Here is a 24,163-nt window from a genome sequence, read left to right as displayed (position 1 = left end):
CTGTTCCTGAAACTGCTTAAGGTAGCATGTTCCACCTGACATGAGTTGCTAGATAAGTGATTTTTTTTTTGCAAAGATCAGTTATGATTTCTTTTTTAGAAAAATGTAAAATAGCATTTATCTCTTTAGACTGAATATAAAGTATAAAGAAGAAAAATTAAAAAGTAGCCCACATTTCATGCATGCACGTAACTCGTGCTTAGTCATTCTTTAAAAATATGTAGATATATATTTATAGAAAACTCAAACATAACAGAAAGGTGCACAATAAACAGAGAAAATCTCTCTCTAGTCCTCCCTGCCTAGAAGATAACCAGTGTTAAGATTTTCTGTCTTTATTTTTAAAGGGCATGTATCTTTTTATATATGTTTATTTATACTTGTATATATGTCATATATACATAAACATGCATATGTTTATGTATACTTATATACTAATAAATATATGTTCTGTATATACCTGCATGTGTATTTTGACAATATATGTATATTTCATACATATATGTATGTTTCAATAATCAAATAAATACCTATATGCCCACCACCCAGTTTAAGAACTAGAATTTTTCTAGTGCTGTTGCTTTGGCCTATATATGTTCCTTCCTTGTCCCCTCAGAGAATGTTATATTGGCTTTGTGTTTATCATGTCCTTGCTTTGCTCTATAGTTTTGTTCTATATGTATGTATTTCCACATTATATTCTTTAGTGTTCCTTATTTATAAACTTTATTAAGTGATTTTATTGCTTTTGTTCACTCACGTATTTCTAAGATTTATCAACACTGTGGCGTGTAGCCTGTTTTCTCTACCATATGACACTCCATTGTGAATATGTCACAACTTATTTTTCCATTCTGTTGTTGATGGATAGATTGTTTCATCTTTTTTTATCAATGAAAAATGTAGCTATGTGCACTCTTGTATATGTTTCAAGATCTACATGTTTGAGATTTTTCTTTATGGTGACTATCTAGGCATGGGATTAATGAGACATAAAGTAGAAGAATATTCTTTACAAGAGACTGTGTTTTCCAAAGTGATTACACCACTTATATTTCTGACAACAATGTGTTGAGTTCCCATTCATCCACATTTTTGTCAATACTTGCTATTGTCAGATTGTGAGTTAGGTGGGTGAAAATGGGAATTCATTTTATTTTGCATTTTTCAGATTACTAATAAAGTTTAAAATATTTCCACATGTTGATTGACCATGTGTGTTTCATGTGATGTCTTTTACATTTTCTTATTGATTTTTTTTTTCTTTTTCTCTCTTATTTGTACTAATTCTTTATATAGTCTGAAGAGTAATCCTATTTTGGTTATGTTTCTGGAAAATATTTTTTTCCAGTGTGTGGTTTATATTTTCACTCTCTCAATGGTGTCTTGATGAACAGAAGTTCTTAATTTTGGTATTTTTGATTATTAATTATATTTATAGTTAGGTTTATGAAATATTAAAATGCCAACTCTACAAGGATAAGAATATTTAAGTGTTTCAGTTTTGCTGTACACATTTAAGTCTTTTATCCATCTTGAATTGATTCTTATTTATGGAGGTAGGGATCTAATTTTATTTTATTTTTTCCCACATGGGTAACCACTTGTCCTTGGTCCCATTTATTGAATTCATCTTTCCTTCATTGATCTGAAATTATACCTCTCTCTCATATATACTTACCTTGACTGATTGGTTACTTTGTGTTTTTGGCCAGTAGTACAACATCTTAATTACTGTAGTTCCTCCACTTCTTTATCCCTTCCCCCCACCTTCTATTGGAAGCTATTTTTTTACTATCTTTTGTCTTTCATTGTTGTTTTTGAGAGTTCTGTCCATTCTGTTTAGTTGTCATTCCTTGCTATTCTTTGTCCTTGCCCGTCAGTTTTCTTGCATTATATTTAGGTGCATTTTCTTTTGGTTTATACATTTGTCCTTTTTTGTATATGCTATGTGCCCTGCATCTTGTTCTTCCATTGTTTCTGGAAAATTCTTGGTAGTCATTTCTTCAAATATTGCCTCGTTTGTTCTTTCAGCTCTTTTTTTCTGGAATTTTGAGTAGAAATATATTTAGACTTTCTCATTCTGTCTTCCATGTTTTTATGTCTCTTTTCACATTTGCCACTCTTCTTGACCCTCTGGTACATTCTGGGTGATTCATTAGATCTGTTTTTCAGATCTTTGTTTTTTCATATGGAGTTGGCTATGTAATACTTCCACTGAGTTTTTTAGTTCAACAATGATAACTTGTGCTTCTGAAAGTTCAGGTTAATTCTTTTCAAACATTCTTGTAATTTCTAATAATTTCTTGTTGCTTGCTCATTTTTGTGATTGCTCATTTTTGTGATTTCTATCTTTTCTGTCTTTAAAATAGTCACAAATTACAATTCTAAATTCTTTTTCTGATTGTCTGAAGTCCTTGCAGGGGCGGGGGGGACCGGTAGGAGGGGGGTCTAAATCTAGTATTTGTTGTTTCTGAGACTCTTGTACATGATGATTTACTTCCTTGGGTATTCAGTGATCTTTGATTATGAGTTCCTAGCTGATGGATCTTAATCTACAGGAAATCTGGATGTCTGAAGTGATGGAGTTTCACCAGGACAATGTGCATTTGTTTCTTCCAAGAACCAATGAGTGCTCCTTTAATCCCGGAATCTCAGTCCTTTTGCCACTGGCAGTGGCAATAGTAGATTTACCCTTATGGCAGCCCTGTTTTCACTGCTCTCGTTTCTGCTCACTTTGTGGGGGGAGTATGGATCACTGGGAGATTTATTCTACTTCCCTGTGAGCCTGAAATTCTTACATAAAATCTATTTCTATAGCTGGAGGAAATTCCAAACATCTTTCATATAGTCAGAACCACCCACATTCTGCTTTTTAGCTGAGGAAAGATCCTGGGTATATTTCTGTTATCACATTAGGTATATATCATCCTTCTTTAAGGCTGGGTAGTATTTTTTTTCATGTACTGTTAGTCTTCTAGATATTTCATCCATGACCTACTTCTGTGCTTTAGCTTAATAATTGTCCTGTCTTTTAATTGTATATCTCAGCCCCTCCTTTTCATTTGTTTGCTTGTTTAATATTTTTCCCTTTAGTTGGCTCATTGAACCCTAGGTTTCTTACACACTTTGCACTGGAGGACCTTAAATTCACATCTTCATTCTTGACTTAATCCTCTATTTCACTCCTAGATTTTTATTGCCCACTTACGGTACATTTGCTTTGGATATTTAGCCTAAATATGAAAATTAAAACATCAGAAATCTTCTCAAGTTCCTTTTTGCTTATGCTTCCTTCTTTCCTCCCTCCCTCCCTCCTTTCCTTCATCACCATCATTCCTATGGTTCCCTAGGTCCATATCCTTTTGTGATTTAATTTTCTTCCACTCCCATATACAGGTCTCATATAAGCTCTTGTCTGTCATTCTACAGCATTTTCTTATTTATCTTTTCTTCTCCTTTTCCACCATCAAAAGCCTTATCATCTCATTCCTTATTCAGTCTAACAGTTCATAGCAGTTTTCTTCTTAATTTTAATATATCCCACAGATGACTACGAGACTTATCTTTCTAGTTGAATTTTTAATCACAGTAAACTATTATCTGGAACATACAGTTGCTTGTTTTGTCAATATTGGGTTGAAATTTGTAAGCCTGATGTTGAAGGCCCACTGGCAGCTACCTCTTTTAGAAGGTGGTCTGCGTTTTCTTCTTAACATTTTCCTTCTTCGCCTGACTGCCTTGCATGGCCTGCTATAATCAGCTTCTTTTCCTGCACATAGAACTTGCTGATTACCACTCAGTGCTTCCTGCCTTGAATCCCCTCCTGCCTTCTCTCTACCACTTCATGTCTGTTGCCTTCTTGAACAGCTGTCCTGTAACTGTGAGCCGATTAAGGTAACACTTTACTCTGCATACCTTTTAGAGAGAGTTTGCTTGCACATTTTGCTTATGTACACTGTAATCATTATGTGTAATGTGTATGTTTTGTCTCTCCAAGCAAGTTATAAATTTTAGAGGATGCAGATTGCCTCCAAATCTTTTAGTCGTCTCTATTTAACACAAGGTTTAGGTGTTGAGGCGGTGCTCAGGAAAGTCTGTTGCGTATTTCACAAAGAGGCACTGAGTGACTTTTAGATGCCTAGATAGAATTTACACATTCCCTGCTTGCACACTCACCATTCCTGGGTAACTTAGGCCCTCTGCAAATTGGCTTCATTATGTATGTGTGCTCAAGCAGAAGTACAAATAAAACTTTAAAAATAAATTATTTCCATATAATTTGGCATCCCTTCTTGGTAGATCAATTTAATTGGATGTCACTTGACAAAGAAGAAGCCAAAAATTTCAGATCTTGAGTAATTTTATAATTCAATTATAGTAATTTGTGAACACATATCCTTCAAGTGGAAAACATCATTCAATTTTTTTGTTGCTATTATTATTGTTTGTTTCTTTTTCTTTATAAATGTGGACTAGAAACTTAGTCTTGTAAAAATTAGAACTTTCCTGTAACAAATGCAATATTTCTTTTTGTCTGAAGATCTTAGTCAGAAGAAGCAGCAGCCCTGCTGAATTGGATTTAAAAGATGATTTGCAGCAGACACAAGGAAAATGTAAGGAAAGACAGAAGAGTAAGTTCCAGGAAATGTGGTCTGTGTTCGTCCCACTTAAGAGTGGATCTATTTTGTTCTCTTATAACTTGTATCTTATCCTCTGAAGATACTTCCCTCTGAAGAGTCACGGTTGTGAATTGGGACATTTTTATTCCTGGAATCCCAGGATTGATGGGTGGTTAGTCGACACATACAGTAAACCAGGTCCAGTCCATTATGTGTGCCTTAGAGGCCTGTCCTTCCACCCCAGGTCTTTCTCCAGGTAAGAGACACAACCAAGGTCAATGGCTGGGTGAGCAAACAAACCCAGAAGGAAAACTGATCTTCTCCAGAAAGTTCTCACAGGCTAGGAACAAAAAGCTTCAGAAGCACATTGAAGTCAATGGTATAAGTATCTGAAAACTGAAATCTGATTCAAATCCTTGGATATATTATATATTGTAAACTGTGGCCCTAATACTTTGCTTCCATGAAGTCAGGTACCTGGCCATGCCCTTCTCAGATTGCATAACAGGCAGTTCCTGCAAATCGAGGCTGGTTTTGGTAGAGGCAGAGGAGCTCCTCTTAGGCTCCACCTTCAGACCCTGTGGGCTTGGAGTTCTGTGGCAGATGAAGTTAGGGACCTAACAGGTTGGTTTCTAGGGCAACTTTCAGTTTATCTGATGGCTGGGACAACTTGTAGTTCTTGGCAAGTGAAGAAAGGACAGCAAATCCCAAGCAACAAGGCTGAGGGATGGTCAGCAGCAAATACAAAGAACAGACAGAAGAGTAGGCAGACAGGAAGGGTAGACACATAAAACTGTTATGAAGTAGACAGGAGACTTGGAGGAGTAGACTGTCTAGGTCTGTTTTGTGTCAGACTAAATAGCTCTATACGGCTTAATAGCCTTTGAAAGCGTCATTGTATGATGACAAATTAGAACTTTTTAGTGTTTAAAGGGGAAAAAAATTTCTTTTGGAGAAAATCTTTTGCAGTTGGACATTTCATCCCTCAGTGAGTGTGGGTGATTGACTCTGGGTTTAGGACTAAATATTGAGCTCAATGTATAAAGCATCCTTAGACTCTTATAGCTAGGAGAATAAACTTGCATTCATGGTGAAATGAATTCCCACCTTCTTCCTCCACTCACTCCTATTTTGTAGCTGTGTATATTGCAATAGAAAGCTTAAGGACCTGATATAATCTTTTGGGTATATGGGATAACTGAATTAAAGACTTCCTTGAAAAGAATGTCACTTCATGTGACATGTTACATTCATGGAGCTTGTAATGACTATCAATGCCCTGTACCTGGGAGCCTTGTTTTGTTGGCAAAGATCCCTACAGAGTCACCTTTTGAGCCCCTATCCCCTGAAAGATTCCTGCTGCGTCAACTGTTTAGTTACTTGCATGTTAGTAATCGGGAGCATTCTGATTTCCAGCAATTTGTTATTTCAGACTTCGGTTCTTCTGTTGTGCCAGGTGAAAGTGTCAGCAGTGACACAGCTCTGGGCTATAACAACGAGGCAGAGCTGTCCATGAGCCCATGGCCAACCTGTGACGAAGACCCGGAACTGAGCACTCCCACAGATGTTGTGACTGACTCTGATGCCCGCCACTGGTTACAACTGAGTCCCACTGATGCTTCAAACTTAACAGGTAACTGCATCTTTGAAAGGCATCAGTGTTACCAATTGGGAATCCCAGAGTTTCCCAGTTGCAAGAATTCTAGGGATCCGTTAGCACAATGATGATGGGGTGCTACCTCCAACCAAATTGGTGTAGTAGCCCCAACCACCTGTTCCTAATCAGTCATGAATTCTCAGAGTCCTACGTGGACCTCTCCACATTCTAAAACATTGGCCAGATAAGGGAGGGAGCAAGCCATGTCGAACCACTGTCCATCATGAGAGGAAGTGGTGATATTCATGCCAAGCCTTTGCCATCCCTGACCACATTTGCTTTACTCTGGAAACAGAGAAGAGTAATTTATCCAACTCACATGTATCATAAATACAGAATAAGTTAAAGAGTTTGAATAGCTTATTGATTAATATTTTCTTTAAGTTTTACAATAAAATATTTGACATATAAGATAAGCTGCGACATATTTGTAAGTTATGGCCCATAGTACTATAATGATCACCAGTGAATCTACTACCCAACTTAAGAAATAGAATGGCTCCCACACCAGTGAAGTTCCCTATAGGCCTTTCTCAAGTCACTTCCCTTCTCTCATCAGCCTGTCAGCCTATCCCCAATTTTTTCAGTAATAATTTCGTAGATTTCTTTATAGTTTTGCCACATGTATCTGTGTCCTCAAATAATGTATCATTTAATTTAAATTTTAAGACTTTAAAAAATGATATCATAATCTGTATTTTTTGCTACTTTTTCCCCCAGAGTATTATATTTTTAAGATTCATGAATGGACTACAGAGGCAAACTTTCTGGTCTGCATCCAGGTTCTGTCAAGGAATTTCTGTGTGGCCTTGAGAAAGTTAACCTCTCTGTCAATTTCTTTTTTGTAAAATGTGGGTAGTAATAGTCCCCAATAAAGGGTTGTTGGAGGAATAAATGTGTGAACACGTAAGTCAAGTGCACAGAAAAGTGCATATGGAAGTGCTCTGCAGTTTTAGCTATACACATGCACATACACCCACACACACTCACACAAAGTCCTTCCTGGTCCACCATATTCATGCTTATGGGCAGATAATCTCTTAGGAAAACAACAACAAACTAGAAAGCACAAATTGAGTAAAAAGTATTATTAAAATGTTAAAAATCATTATTTTTTGTTTTATTTTATTTTAAGAGAGAGAGAGCACATGCACATACGAGGTAGGGAGGAGAAGCGAAAGGGAGAGAGAGAATCCCAAGCAGCTCTGTGCTATCAGCATGATGATGGGCTTGATCCCAGGAACCATGAGATCACGACCTGAGTTGAAATCAAGAGTCAGCCACTTAACTGACCGAGCCACCCAGGTGCCCTGAAAATGCTAAAAATCATTTATTAATGATAAATAAAGGCTTAAATTTTACCTTAGTTTTTTTTAACCAAGCAAACTTTGGTTTTCATTAATTATGATATAAAATTTAATGAATCTCTAATGATTTTGGAAATTGCTGATGGAGTTACATCAAAACTTCATAAAATTTGCATAGAAAAATGGTGTTGAATAAAATCTTTTATCTATGAGAGAGGTAAGACTAAGAAGTAAGAACTTAATGTGTATTTAATGTGTGTATTTTAATTTAGATTAGATTCGTGAACAAAGAAAAACAAACCATTTAGCTATAAGTGAATAATGCATTGCCTTAGAATCCTTCAGTGCTGTCCTTAAAAGACAGGAAACATCTTTGATCTATGTATTCAAATCTGCCAGTGGTTAGAATAGCCTTGCAGAGTCAGTGAGAAAATGATTGGCAAAATCATGTGTTTAGTTTCATAAATTATTGGGTAGCAATTTGTGCTTCTCAAATTTTTGATTCTTTTAAAAATGATTTACAATTCTTTATATATATAATGACATAGAGATACATGTAATGATTTTAAATAATAATACCGTAAATTTATAAAGTATTTAACAGTTTACAAAGAACTTTGAGGCATCCTTTCTGATTCTTTATTGTAAGCAGGCCAAGTCTTCTCAATTCTGTTTTAGAAATGGAGAAACTGAGACCCAGAGAAAATATATTGTCTAGCTAAAGTAATTACCACAGCTGGAACTGGCTTCCAAAGTGTTTTGCATTTAGTGCAGTGCTGTCTACTCCTCTCTACTGCATTGCTGTTAAAATTACAATTGCAACACCCTTTAAACTATTTGAGAATTATTTATGCATGTATGGAATAAATGGTTTCTTTGGGTCCAATATACAGATTATTCAAGGGAAATCATCAGCGTGGTACTGTCAAAGGCAATAGTAAATTTTCAGTAAGTTGAATTTACTAAAACAAGAACTAGTTTTAATTATTTTTATTGAAAAGAAAGAAAATTGGGCGCTTACTTCTTTTGTCTGTCCTTTGGAAAGATTAGTTTTGATCCTACTTCAGAGTATGCATGGGACAGGTCAATTTAATAAACTTGTGTGAGGTAATTTCACATGATGCACTCTATGTTGTGATTAACTCCTCCAAATACTTAGTTTTTCTTTGAAATACTAATATAGAGAATCGGTACACTCAGTTCAATAGTTCATCTTGTCATCTGTGAAAAGGACAAACTGTAATATGATAAGGTTTAAGGATTATCACAGCTCTGAATTTAACTTTCTGTTCTTAAGAGAACAATTTCTTCATAAATGTACAAAATAAAATTCATGTTAGCCTGATCTTCAGGACATGCAGAGAATGATCAAACAATTTGAGTGTATCTTTGTTTCTTGTTGAATAATCCTACCAATTACCAAATGTTTAGGATAACAAACTGCTTCTAAAACCTTGAATCCATCACTAGCAGGTTAACAATTTTATATTTCTTTTCTCATTTACATTATTACACATTTGCTGAAAATAACAGCTAAATTTATTGTTCATTGAAAATGATTGTTGTGAAAGAAGTTATTTATATTCACATTCATATATTTCCTAGAAATAGGGCTATGGCACGACATGTGGGCACATCCAAACTACCATGGGATTGGTTGCTTACCTTCTAAAATCTTTAAAATGAATAATGTATGTCCGTAAAGCAGATGAGGAAGAAGAGGGGAGTCAGGCCGTAGTGGTGGTCAACTGAATGCCAACCGGCTATTTCTCTACTTTTGATCATCAGAATCCAGGCCTGATTTTTCTGGTTTCAGAATGAAGGTGTTTCAGTTGAGCCTTTGGGTTTGTGCCTTTTGTTTAGTTTTCAAATTGAAAGGGAAATTTATATACAAAGCGCCAGCAATGTTTCGTCAGCATTCTACCAAGTCTACATAAAATTGCAACCATGTGAAATCTCCATCTGGTCATAAGTGCCTGTTTTACCAATTACCAAGACATTTCATGACTAAAATCCTTTGCGTATTTGAACAGTTCTATACTTTAGATTTCTCTGTTAAAATCATGTGTGTTTGGAGAAAAATTATGATTTTATTGGTTTGCAAGACTTTCTACTTCAATAAAATGTTTTAAATGCCTTGTAGCATTTAGTAATAATGAAACAGAAAGATACTAGGCTAGTATGCTAGCTTGCTCATGAAAAAGAAAATAAACTAAGTACTTGGTATTTTTAGGGTGGCATGAAATTTTCTGAAATCTCTCAAATCCCCATTTTTAATTAAGTGCTGCTTCACTGAGGAACCATCTACATGTAAAATGTCAGCATCTGTTCTGTTACTTATGCCATGAGTGGAAGTAATTTTGGGCAAAAACATTTCAATTCGTTTAAAAAAGTGACACTAATATTGAGCATGCAGTCCTTTCGTATACTTCTAAAGGACTCAACATAATTTGATAATGTGATAAGGGGTGTTTCCTAGGATTTTTATCATTGAGGCATAAATTTTTCTGAGAGCAAAGCAGTATTAAAACAGACATTCTACATGGGATTCTTTCATAACTGAGAATCTATTAGTTGGCTGGTAGCAGGGAGGTACAGGTGACAAGGTACCTGGCCTACATTTCCTTGGAGTTGTTACTCAGCCAGAGTTCCAGTGTGATTGGAATGCTGGGAGCTGATCTCTCTTTGGATGGCTGCATTTTGGGTGGTGGTAGAGGATGAGACAAAGCTTGTAAATCATCTACCTATTCCCCTTACCTTTTTTTTTTAATCCTCAAAGCATGAAAGGCATCATGACATTCTTTATGAGAAACATAAATGCCATATTATTTGTTCACTTGGGGGCTTATATTGATTTATAAGTACTCATTAAGCCTTCAACATAATTTCTCAGACTGACAGATGTACTTATTTTACTGATTAAACATTAGGAAGGTGAGTGTCTCTTCTGAGGTTTTGTAAACGTTCGAGAACCTAGAAGGTCTGTCATTAGGCTTTTGTTATCTCTACTTTCTTTCAGGTACAGTATGTAGGAATTCCAGCTTGGACTATATCTGCTCATTATAATGTCTCTCTTTAACTGATTATATGATTCCTCTGAAAGAAATACAGATGTGTTTTTCTTTAAGAAGGAACAGTGCTTCTGTGTTTTGGAAGGCCCTTCCATGACACTATATGCCATCATTATTAAATCCTTTGTTTCAGTGTCTTGGGATTGTTCCATAACTAATATAATAAGCTCTCAGCAGCTGTCATGGGTGCAGTGTTGGAAGGATACAGAACTGTTCTTGGATCTGCCCCGGCTCCTTGTCAGGTTCCCTCCTCCTTGCTCCTTTTGGCCAGCTTGTCATTTCTCTACTTGAGTTCCTCACATCCATATATTGTACTTCCATTTCTTTGATTAGGCCTTAAAACACCAGCAACATATATACTCAAAATGACACCCAGTGGGGGGTTAATTGCCTAGAAATCAGTCTGTCTTCATTTGTGTGGGGTAAGCAGTAGAACTTGGGGATGATTATGTTAATGAAAAGTGTAATAAGACAATAGAGAAAGAGGATTAGTGGTGGAGGCAAGACACAGCTCTTAAAACTCCCTCCAAAGGTTCAAAAGCAAAACAAAGCAGGGCTCCTGGCTGACTCTTATCTCAGGGTTGTGAGTTCCAGCCCCACACCGGGTGTAGAGATTGCTTAAACAAACAAGAAAACTTAAAAAAAAAAAAAAAAAAAAAAAAAGAAGCAAAGCAAAAGCAACTTCAACAGGAAGCTGAAAGTAAGATATTAGAAATAGAATCAAATCAGCAACTACAATAAATATAAACCATATAAACTTGCAGTTGAAATCAGAAACTCATGGAATCAGAAATCTCATTTACATTGAAGAACTAAAGCCGAGCCATATGATGTTTACCAGAGGTAACCCTAATACATTGTGTTCAGGAAGACCATAAGTAAGTACATACATTGGTAGCTGGGAAGAAAGATCACTGAGCTAAACTAAATATATGTCAGTTACATAAACTTTAAAGCAGAAATCACTTATTAGTGACAGTAATAGCTCTGAATTTATATGAACTTCATAGCCTCCAGATATATGAAGCAAAATTTGACAGAATTACAAGGAACTACTAATAAAACCATAATCATAGTGGGAAATTTTAATGTGAGTTCTTATTAATTGATCAGTCAAGCAGAGAAATATTGGAATAGAGAAGATGTACACAATACAATTTATCCTGATTGAATGGATATATATAAAAAACTTTGAACTTCAAAATACGTGTGATCTTTAAAAGCACATGGAACATTTACAGAAATTGACCAATTAGATCATTAAGTCTCAACACATGTCCATACTTTGAAACTATACCACATCCTGTGAATATGATGAAATAAATTAACAAAATTAAGAGACTAAAAACTGCACCCCAAATAAATTAAGTCCAAAAGAAACTGTGAATTAGAAAATACCTCAAACAGAACTACAGTGAAAGTTACATACCACAATGTCTAGATTGTAACTGAAGAGTTATATGGAGGAAAATATATGGCCTTAGGTGTGTATATTAGAAGAGAAAATTATTGGGGTGCCTGAGTGGCTCAGTCAGTTAAGTGTCTGACTCTTGATTTTGGCTCAGGTCATGATCTCATAGGTTTGTGGAATCAAACACTGACAGCATGGAGCCTCCTTAAGATTCTCTCCCTCTCTCTCTCTGCCCCTCCCCTGCTCATGTGTTTTCTCTCTCTCTCTCTCTCTCTCTCTCTCTCTCTCTCTCTCTCTCTCAAAAGAAAAAAAAGAAAATTATTGATCTATGTGTTCTATTCAAAAAATTAGGAAAAAATGGCAGAATAGTATATAGAAGTTAATAAAAATGAACTAAGAAAGTTAAGAGAATGCACATATATACTAGAAAGCAGTGAAGATGATCAAAAACAACTCTTCAAAAGCATTAATAAAATAGACAAGTAGGCAGGATTAATTGAGGAAAAAATAATGAGGGTAAAAAGGAACAGAACTACAAAAACAATGTAAGCTTTAAAAAATAATACAGTAGGTTAATTTGAATAGATTTATAAAAATAAAGGACAATTCCCAGTTTTACTGAAGCTTCAAATAAAAGAGAAGCTATCTTTTCCTGTTGCAGAGATTAGAAAGAAAGCTCCCAAAATTGTTATTTAGCTTGTGACACCTTGACAGTAAAACCAGACAAAATGAGTATTGAAAAAGGAAAATTAGAGTCTGTCTCAGTTAAAAGCATATAAATGAAAATCCTGTGGGGTACCTGGGTGGCTCAGTTGGTTAAGCATTTGACTCTTGGTTTTGGCTCAGGTCATGATCTCACAGCTTCATGAGTTTGAGCTCCAAGTCAGGCTCTGTACTGGCAGCATGGAGCTTGCCTGGGATTTCTTTCTCTCTCTCTCTCTCTCTCTCTCTCTCTCTCTCTCTCTCTCTCTCTCCCCTTCTCTGCCCCTCCCCCACTTGCACTGTTTCTCTCAAAATAAACAAACTTAAATTTTTGTAAAAAAAATCCTAAAAAAAGCATTAGCAAATGAAATCCAAGAATATTAGGAAAAGATCATACATACATCAGAGCTAAGAGAAGTTCACTTCAGAAATGCAAAAGCAAATAATAACAATGATGCAAAAGAAAGGTCTATCATGAGAAAGACAGCAGACAAATCCCAACTGAAAAACATTCTACTAAATACCTGATCAGTTCTCCTCAAAACAGTTAAGGTCATCAAAAACAAGGACATGGCCAAGAGAAGGTGAAAGAAACATGACAATTAAATGTAATGTGATACCCTGCATGGAATCTTGGAACATAAAAATTAATAAAAGACATTAGGTTAAAAACCAAAGAGGTCTAAATAAAGTATGGACTTGATATAATAATGTTTCAATATTGGTCTATTAATTATAGTAGGTGTACCATACTTACATAAGGTATGAGCAATGGGGGATGTCAAATTAGACATTTGTCTAATGTTAAGTTAGACATAAATCCACAAGGACAGGGACGGCAGGAAAAAAGGCAGTAGTAACCAACTTTTAAAAGTTGTAACAGATGACACATGGCCAAGGCATCAGCAGACCTGAGGGCACTGAATCCTGTGTTGGTACTGGGGAGAGACACGAAGCAAGCTGACTGAAGTTATTGTAGATTTCCTAAAAGGGTTAAAAAATTGTCCATATGAGGTAGCTATAGAAGTAGGAGGAAATGGTGGGGCTAAAAACAGGCAGACTGTTTGGAAGTCTATTTAAGAAGTAGTTAGAACTTCATCCCAGAAGAGGAAGCAAATAAATTGGGAGGTTTCTGGCTTGGAGTCACCAATAAACAGCTAAGTATAGAGGTGCTGTCTTGAAAACAAAGGAACTAAGGAATAATTTGCATACTCTCTGAGCAGTAGAGAGTCTTTTTCCTAGAATTTGGGTTCTAGGAATAAAAGCCCCAAAGAAAACGTAGGTCTGAGGTTTTCTGAGAACATGGTGAAACTCTCCAAAGATAATGCCTGTGCACTATGCTTCCATTCAGCTTTTTGTGGACCATTCTTAAATATGAGCAGATAGCCAAGGATCCCCAACCATTTGAAAAAGGTATCTAATATGAAAACACAAGACAAATATAAGAATATGGGATGAAGTAGGGGCGCCTGGATGGCTCCTTCGGTTGAACGTCTGACTTTGGCTCAGGTCATGATCTCACAGTTCGTTAGCTCAAGCCCCGCATCAGGCTCTGTGGTGACAGCTCAGAGCCTGGAGCCTGCATTGGATTCTGTGTCTCCCTCTCTCTCTCTCTCCCTCTCTCTCTCTGCCCCTCCCCTGCTCATGCTCTGTCTCTCTCAAAAATGAATAAACTTAAAAAAAATTATTAGAAAAAAAGAATATGGGATGAAGTAGAATGGAGCAGATCTTAAAAGGAGTCTGAAAAAAGTCTATTTAACCCATCCCCCCCAAACAGGTTAAGAGTACACTTATCTTAATGAACACTGAGTAATGTATAGAATTCTTGAAATCATTATATTGTACACTTAAAACATATTAATATAACACTATAAATATTTTTTACCTTAGAGTTTAAAAAAAAAAGGCTGGGAAGAAATAAAATTTTAAAAAGCTATTAATATCTTCATGAGGTAAGAATATACTGTATCCATGAAAGAAGGACCAAGAGTATAAAAATAGACTGAAGACAAGAAAGATCTTTTGGATATTGAAAATATGAACAGAGGGGCGCCTGGGTGGCTCAGTTGGTTGAGCATCTGACTCTTGATTTCGGCCCAGGTCATGATCTGAGAGTCATGGGATCAAGCCCCATGTGAGGCTCCGTGCTGATAATGGAGCCTGCTTAAGATTTTCCCTCTCTCTCCTTCTACCCCTCTCCCCTGCTCATGCTCTAAATTAAAAATAAAATAAAATAGAAATATGGCAGCAGAAATAAATTCAAATCAGTGGAAGTCAATACAATACCTGGATATTGTAGTCAAAAGGACCTAATGAATTGGCAAACACAGTGGCTGAAAATAGACCAGGTGACACCAGGAGGCTTCAGAACACTAGGTACAAAGAGGATACAAATTTTGCCAACTTAATAATTTTCCATAAAATAATTTCAAGCCTCAAAATACTGCTTGCTGACTTTAAAATCACAAAGGAGTGGCACCTGGGTGGCTCAGTCAGTTGGGCAACCAACTTCAGCTCAGGTCATGATCTCATGGTCTGTGGGTTTGGGCCCCACATTGGGCTCTGTGCTGACAGCTCAGAACTTGGAGCCTGCTTCAGATTCTGTGTCTCCCTCTCTCTCTGCCCCTCCCCTCTTGCTCCCTCTCTCTCTCTAAAATAAATAAACATTAAAAAAATTTAATAACAAAGGAAAGTAAAAGAAATTGAAGCAAAGCATTTCCATCACAGAATTCTATACCCAACCAAACTATGGACTACAAGTCAGGGAACAAACACTTAGAGATCTATAGGGACATGCCCCTTTCTCAAGCACCACTAGGAGATATGGCCCACTAAAAGGAAGAAATAAGCAAAGAAATACTGTCTGCCATTTTGTGATTCTGGTCTTACAAAATAGACTATAAACATACATTCACACAAACACTTATACACAAATGTTTATGGTAGCTTTATTATAATCATTGAAAACAGGAGGAAACTATCCAAATATCCTTCAGTAGGTGAATGGATGAACAAACTATGGTATATTCATAAAATGGAAGATTAACCTGCAATAAGAAGCCCCCAAATGGATGAATCTCACATGCATTAAGCTAGGTGATGGCATCCACACCGCTACCTACACCACCCACTCACACCATTATCATACTGTAGGATTTATATGACATTCTAGAAAGGGCAAAACTCTAGGAAAAGAAAACAGCAGTACTTGTGAGGGGCAAAGAATAAGGGGAGGGGACTCACTATAAAAGGGAACTTTTGGAGTGATGAGGCTGTTCCGTATCTTAATTTTCATGGCAGTTTTTGGTGACAGTTACATGGTTGTATACACTCCTTAAAACTCCTTGAGTCTAAAAAGGGTAAAATTTATTGTAAACAAATTATACCCCAATAAGCCTGAGTTAATAACAGCCACTACAAATATCACCCCAGCATTGAGGCTGTCCCTTGCCACCTACTTTTCATGGCCCTGTTCCCTACCAATCCGGCTCAGGGTTCTCCTCCTTCCCCTCCTCTGCTGTATAAAACCTTTCACAGGATCTCCAGGAACTTTTTTCTCATCTCTAGGTTGTTGCCCTTTTAGTTTGAAGAATGAAAAGTCATTTGACCTTTCTTTACTGATTCTGCTTTTCCATCCTTTGGAATCATCAGCCATTGCACACTTTTAATCTTTAATTATTTTACCCTGAATACATAAATTGTCAAGCATCAGTGATTTGCACTGAAGAGAAAGGGCTGTAATGATGAAATCAAGATTGTGTTTACAGACATGTTTTCCTCCATAGATAGCAGTGAGTGCCTTGCAGATGACTGCAGTATAATTGCTGGAGGGAACCTTACCGGTTGGCACCCAGACTCTGCCGCTGTGTTATGGCGAAGAGTCCTGGGAATCCTCGGGGATGTGAATAATATCCAGTCCCCCAAGATTCATGCCAAAGTTTTTGGCCATCTCTATGAACTCTGGTACAAGCTAGCAAAGGTACGTCCTGCCACATTCCCTTTTGTTCTAAGAGGGGAAAATTGACTTATCATTTATCATTGATTTAACATCAAAATCCTGTTGGCAGTCAACTACTGAATGTAATCTGGAACATATATTCGGTGTTTAGACAAAGTTGTTTGATTGCCACAGAATAAATAATAAATAACTTGTAGTTTGGTCATTTCATAAATGCAGAAGAGCTATTTCATTTAATGCATATGTATGTAGAATATTACTGTAAGATATTAAGGGGTAGGGTATTGAGTAGTTTTTGTTATTTTCTTGATAAAAGTGATACCAGTTTTATTGTACAAGATTTAAAAAATGTAGAAAAGTATGAATAAGAAAATTTACATCACCATTCCACAGAGATAACCAGTATAAATATATAGTTTTATTTCTGTGGATAAACATATTTTTTACAAAAGTAGAATCTTAGAGTACATACAGTTTTCATTCTGGGTTTTGATTATAAACTATGCTTTCCCCAGGTTATTAAGTTTTTTGGATTTTGTTCTTGTTTTTAGAAAATGTGATTCATATTTATACAGTATAACTTATTAGGCCATTCCTTATCATTTGGAGTTGAAGATGTTTTGAGGCATTAACACTCAAGGGAAAACAAAGCCCTAGTTTTGTATTAAATCTAAAACCATGTACAGTAAGTGAGACACATAATTTAAAATGGCAGTAGATCTCATGATAGAAGAAAAACTTGTACATATTGTAGGTTTTCGCTCAACATGTAGAAATTTAATGAGAAGTAGCTATTTGGCCATGGAACACAATATTGAAATATCATTGCGATAAACTATGTGTGGCCTTTCCTAAAATTCTCCTCTTTGTGAATTAGATACGGGATAATCTGGCAATAAGCCTGGATAACCAGTCTTCTCCGTCTCCACCGGTGCTGATCCCACCACTCAGAATGTTTGCATCATGGCTATTTAAGGCAAGTGGATATGTGTTTATTCCTTTATTGCAATTTCCTCTTCCTTTCTGAAATTGAGTTTAAAAAATGTAATTGGCCAAGACTGCACGTTTTGAAGACAAGCTGAATCTTACTAAAGCCACTAACTGCATCCTTCGTCTTCATAAACAACTCTTATGGAATACTGAGAAGTAAATGAAATGTCAAAATGCTCTGCATCTGGAGCTGATTAAATCTTTAAACCTCATCTCCTTGGCAGGCGACGACATTGCCAAACGAATATAAGGAAGGCAAACTGCAAGCCTACAGACTGATCTGCGCCATGATGACCAGACGCCAGGACGTTCTGCCAAACAGGGACTTCCTAGTGCATTTTTACCTTGTGATGCACCTGGGATTAACCAGCGAGGATCAGGTATTCTGTGACTCCCTTATCACGGTAGCCCACCAAGTGGAAAGTGCATCTCGCTATTTGCAGGTTAAATTAGGGTTCATGAAAAGACATCAAACATGTTGAAATTTTCAGTAGTTTCAGCTCTTCTACACAACAACCACATTGGTCTTTCAAAAACGTAAATCAGATTCTGTCACATTCCTGCTTCTCTCCACTGACTTTGCATTACGCCAACCAAATTTGAACTTTATTTTGTGGCTTACATAGTGCTTTATGATTTAGCTTCAGCTTATGTTGTCAAATTCAAAAATGCTGTTTCAGCCACTTTTTGTTGGGGTTCTGCATTAGATATTATTTGAACAAAATCATTGTGATCATTTAAAAATGTTTGAAAAGTATTATTTTAGTAGTTAGGATATTTTTGTAAAAGACCTCATGCGTAAATTAGGGGTCCTGACATTTCTTGATGAGGAGTCATTCTCATTTCTCCCAAAGGAATATGATTGGTGGGTTAAGTTGAAACAGAAAGGTCAGAGGAGTCAGTAGTGACAGCCCCTTCTGGTAGATCCTGGATGTGCAGGGTAGGAAGGATATGGCTAGTCCCACGCCTCCCTACCCTTGCCCATGGGCAGAGAGCAAGGAGGGGAGCAGGGACACCCAGAGTCCTGGTTCTCTGCCTGAATGTCAAGCAAGGGAGTGATATGACTGGTTTGTACTTCACAGAGATTATTCTGGACTCCTTCCAAGGATTATTCTGGAATCCGAATGGATTTGAAAATGTAACAGTGGTAGTGTAGAGTGGGAGGTTGGGCCTGGAGACAGATTAATTAGGAAGTAGTCAAACGAATATAGAATTTAAAAATGATGAGCAGTAAGATGATGGCACTGGGAGCAGGATACTGGAAGAGGAGAGATTTAAGCAATTTCAAAGCATTGAATGTTATCACTAGGTCTTCTTGAGCAATAAGAGGTATAGAGAATGTTTCAGCACTTACCCTTGAAATTGTAGCTACTCATCACTGAACTTGAATCACTCGTGAGCTATAAGCAGTCATCCTTTGTGTTTCTGTTTTATTCTTTGAAAGTATAATACGGACACACAGACCTTGATGATAAACTTAGGGTATGTGTTAAGAGGTCAGTCTCCTGAGTAGCCAGTTTTCCCTTGTTGCTTCAGAACGCGTTTCTTGAAGCTTCTCGACCCTTTAGCCCTATTTAAAACTCTCGCAATATATCCCTGATAACACCCTGGAGCTTTCATCATTGAGCTTTTATCTGAAGCAGTAACTGTACTGGCCTACTGGGTTGTCTTTGTCGTATCTGCCCGTTCCAACAATGCATGGAGGATATCCCTATATGATAGGCTGGACTTGTACCCACGGTCTCATTGATTTCCTAAATAAACGCAGAAATAGAGGTGCGAAAGTAGAGCCGTTTGTGTCCTGTGCTCAGATATCTGTAGCCATCATTGCAGATGGAAGCGTCTTTCACAGAATGACGTAGCTTCAGGTGGGTGGAAGATTGAGGTGTATAAATAGGGAAGAGAATTAACTCTCACGGATCATGACGAGATCCCTCAGTGACAGAAGAGACAAAAGCTTAGTTAACAACACAGTACTGTAAAGCAGTATTTTGCTAAGATTTTGCAGGGAGAAAAATTTACTTGGAAATAACAATCAACTGTAGAATTTTCTCAATTAATAAAAACAAATTAGAAGTCAGCAGCCAACACTGGGGTATTCCTGGAATGAGTTTTCTAGAAAGTAACATAAATGTATGTAAATTTAGGATCATCTTTCTATTTTAAAGTCTATCAGAGTGGAAATGAAACGATCAAGTGAGAAGAAATAAGACTTTGAGAACCCAAAATATTATTTAAAAAATATGATTTTACAGGGTAGAAAAGGGAGTTTTCATATTTTATACTTAAAATCATTTTCCCATTTTAATATATGTCATGTTTTCAGTTGAGTTTGATTTTTTTGTGGTTCATTGTAAAATACATAAGTCTTAAATGTTGGTCTGTTACTAAAAGTGATCCCAACATCCAGACTTGTAAGACAAAACAGGGATATCATAAATCTCTTTTATAATCAGCCTATTGTCTAGCCATTAGAGGCTTGAATTTTTATGTGTGCTTAATAGAAGTGGCTGTATCCTGCAACCTTAACAATTATTAGTATATATTTGAGAAGCCCTGACTGTCTGCCAAAAGAATTACTTACTGTAAGTAAACCTTGTTTCTTTTCCAGAAGAAAATTGCACAGAAAACCTTCTAATGAAAGAAACTTTTCTCATTTAAGTAAGAAATGTCTCTGATAATTAGTTTAACTTTTGGTCCACATGCCTAAATGGATCATGGTGGTTGTCCCAGAACTTATATGTTCTTCTGGAAACACATATTACATTAATTATAAAAAAACAAGAAAGCACTTACTGTAGAGAATACAGTTAAATTCAGTTTTTTAATCCATGAACTGTGCACCTGTGACTAGTACCATTTCCTTCTTATGAGAGTTCTCAAAAAGTCACTAGCCCGGTGCTAAAAGACTTTGTTCCTGCAGAGAGAACCTTATAAAAATCTTCCTTATTTCTTAGTAAGGTAAGTAATAGCAAATAATTTAAAATGTTCTAACATTTATTAGTTTTATCTTAGAAAAAAATCCAAGGTAAATTTCCTCCTTTCACCTCTGGGTGGCACACTTGCCTGCATAACTCACTGTGTAGCTCACCCTCCACCACTGGCCTTTGAAATGGCCCCAAGGCCCATGGCCCTGGGAGCATGATTGTGTGGCATAGTCATTTTACAAATGCTTCCCTAAATATGAGAGTATCAAAATTATGTCAGCAATGACTAAAAAAGTGTTGAAGTGGAAATAAGCTCTAAGATATTAAAAATCTTTTATTTCCAGACCTATGGGTCCTTATAGTAATTGAAAACTTTTTTTTTTAATTAAAGAAACCTATTTGTGGGGCACCTGGGTGGCTCAGTCAGTTAAGCATCTGACTTCAGCTCAGGTCATGATCTCACAGTTCATGAGTTTGAGCCCCATATCAGTCTCTGTGCTGACATCCCAGAGCTTGGAACTTGCTTCAGATTCTATGTCTCCCCCTCTCTCTGCCCTTTCCCTGCTCACACTCTGTCTCTCTCTGTCTCTCAACAATAAATATATGTTAAAAAATTTTTTTAAAAACCTATTTGTAAAATAGATGTCTCACAGACTGTGTTCTATGATACAATCGTATAAAACCATGGTTACATTTAATATGGTGGCCAATTCATTATGAAAACAAATATAGTCATTTCTGTATTTAAAATATTAATAGTAATACATTTTGAACAGCCAAAATGCATCACATTCCAAACCAACGTTTTTGTTTGGACCAGTTTTAGCTAGTCTATTAACTTAATAATTTAATAGCTAAAACAGTGACCTTATCAAGTAGTATTTTCCCAAGTTCATGTGTAGTCTGAGTTTATTAGTTTATTAGTATGATTGAAAAATCATATAGTTTTATTAGTATGATTGAAAAAATGCTTTGAAATAGCTGTACTTTTCCTCCATTCTGAATTAAAAAAAATTGATCCTGTTACTGGTTTAGAAAGAAAATAATTTGGATTGTAAGGACTTTCAAAATAACTATACATCATGAATAAAATTTGGGGTGACTTGTGGGACTGATTGCCTAGCCTTCCTGTGAAGGGTCTTCCACTTGGCTTCCTTCTGCCCAGCTCCTTTGTATCTGGTTGGCTGGTGAGGGTAGAGGGTCTTTATTTCCCCGACTCCCACCGTGCCAGACTCTGTGCTGGCACCTGCGTGATGTTTTCCCACTGGTTTGTCTCTGCAATTCAGTTAGATAAATATCATAACACACTGTTTAAATAACAAAGGTTCAAAAAATATCAAGAACTTTTGCCCAATGCCACACACTAAAAAGGCTGTTAGAATTCACAGGAAAGGCGTGGTTTATTCCACAGGGTATGTCTTCCCCATTGATTCACAGCTAACGGGCCTGTCAGACAGTTGTTTGTTCTGTTCCTTCCTCCTTCCGTCTTGTTCTACCTGGGCTCCAGCCTTGGTCCTCCCCACCTCAGACTCCTCCTGACTAGAGCGCCCTCCCACTTCCAACCCGAGATAGGTTTCCACAGCTGCCTCCCCAGCTCCTCACCATCTTTCAACTGCTCTTCTAAAGCTGTTCCTCGTTGTTCTTAGTTTTTCCTAAAGCCTCAGCAGCTTTTTCACCTCAGTCTTCCCCAAAATATTTGGACATGAAAAGAGCTATGATTTAGATTTATTAAAAACAGTTCCTATTAATTTCATCGTTATTTAAAACATATGGAAAGATCAATATGTGTAAAATGGAAAGGGACAGTTGAGGAAAGGAATTTTATTTTCATGTTTCTAAGAACATATATCAAAGACTGGAACGTTTTCTTTGCTTAAAATAAGCAAACTATTTTTTAACAATGACTTACAGATTTAATGTCTTAATGTAATTTGTTACACATCAAAGTTAAATTCTCTTTTAAGTGCAAAGCCTACATTAATGTAAAATTATTGCAAATTTGCATATAGAAATTTTGGGAAATATAGGCTTTGTCATTTCCATCTATAATTTTGTATTATCCTACTTTGTAATGCACAAAAAAGCATGGGGCCTGAGGTGGAAAAATGTGTATTTTTCAGCCCTGAGGTAACCATCTAGTGACAAATTTGAATTGTAACAGGATAAAGTCATGATTTAGTGTAATATAGTATGATATAGTTTAATAGTTAAGAGCATGGGCTTCAAGACAACCTGTCTGAGCTCCAGCCTTGGCTAAACCTTATCATTTGACTTCACTATGCCTTTCTCCCCTTATATGTAAAATGCAGGTAATTGTGGTGCTTACCATAAGGGTTATTTGAAGACTTTGTGGAGCTAAAATATATAAAGTACTCAATTCAGAGCCTGGACAAAACAGCCCTCGGTAAACATGAGCCCTTGTAATGACACTGAAGAGTATGAGGAGAAGAACATACTCTGTTATCGTAAAATGTTAATATTTTTCTTTCCCTGTGTATTTTCTCACTTTTGAACATACTTGTTTGACTAAAAGATATAATTAGGCATTGTGGAATTTCAGAACAGATGGAGAAATACCCTCTCCCCTTGCTGTGGGTCAGACCTAAGTAAAATGTTAATTTAACCCTCTTGGGATTCAGAATCATCGGCCACTGGTTCACTTTCTACCCACTCCTCACCCTGCCTAGTGTGCCATCTGTATGATGGGAACTAAAAAGCTGAACTCTGCATGTCCCCAGCTCCTGTGGCTGGGTTGACACCCACTATGGTCCTGTCCAACAGGGGCACCTACATGGTGGTTCGGGAAAGTACGCATAGGGAGTGGTGAGCGGCAGCTGTCACAGGGGTTCTGCTCAGGCACCTGTGTCATGGCAGCAAGGGCAGACAGTAGCTCTCCTGGAACCGCTCTGTGGTATAGCTGGACGTTTCTGCTCACCACCTTGTTCCTGGACATGAAGCGTTCATGCTGGGTTCCCTGGCACTTCTAGAAACTCTGTAAGCCATCCAGTGCCCTGATATAAATACCCTTTGTCCTCATCTCAGCCGAGTGGATTCTGTTGTCTGCAAGTAAAAACGTGGCTCAGGCAGGGAGCGCTCTGTATGCTACCATGCTGGGTGCTGGTGATACGTGATCAAAACTGTTCATATTTCAGTCGCTAAATGCACTTGCAGCATTTCTTTTTGCCCTCCCTTAATTTTAGCCATTTGTTTTGTAGCCAAGAATATTTCACTTGTTTCAGGAACCTTTTGCTTTTATTTAACTTTATGTTTTACTGAACCTTTTGCCATACCAAAAAACATAATTTTAAACATCGTATATGGAGTAATGTTCTTAGAAGTCAAAATAGCTCCTGATTTTCTTAACGGATGTAACAACCTCCTCTCCTGAGGTATATGATGGAATAATATAATAATAAACAGTCGTTTGTAAAAAGATCCCAAGGGGTCCCTCAATGAGCATAAGACTCAGCAGTGAGCTATGAAAGCAAGGTGCAGGGGTGGTACTTGTAAATTGGCCA

General features: G+C 36.8%; 1 protein-coding gene across 6 annotated transcripts in view; it reads left to right on the top strand.

Annotated features, from left to right (window-relative positions):
• RALGAPA2 (Ral GTPase activating protein catalytic subunit alpha 2) overlaps positions 1-24,163 on the top strand; it is a 323,095-nt gene that overhangs the window by 130,495 nt on the left and 168,437 nt on the right. For 2 of the 6 annotated variants that reach the window (XM_019462378.2, XM_019462383.2), the window contains 5 exons: positions 4,544-4,634; positions 6,055-6,255; positions 16,556-16,749; positions 17,606-17,704; positions 17,943-18,098. In XM_019462378.2, the coding sequence (XP_019317923.2) occupies positions 4,544-4,634; positions 6,055-6,255; positions 16,556-16,749; positions 17,606-17,704; positions 17,943-18,098 (741 nt within the window). The remainder of the gene's footprint in view (positions 1-4,543; positions 4,635-6,054; positions 6,256-16,555; positions 16,750-17,605; positions 17,705-17,942; positions 18,099-24,163) is intronic. The other 4 variants (XM_019462384.2, XM_019462381.2, XM_019462380.2 and 1 more) reach the window with 3 other exon arrangements.

This window comes from Panthera pardus, unplaced genomic scaffold (assembly GCF_024362965.1).
Source record: "Panthera pardus isolate Hobbes unplaced genomic scaffold, ASM2436296v1 HiC_scaffold_25, whole genome shotgun sequence".
NCBI lineage: Eukaryota > Metazoa > Chordata > Mammalia > Carnivora > Felidae > Panthera > Panthera pardus.
This window is presented reverse-complemented; position numbering and strand designations above follow the sequence as displayed.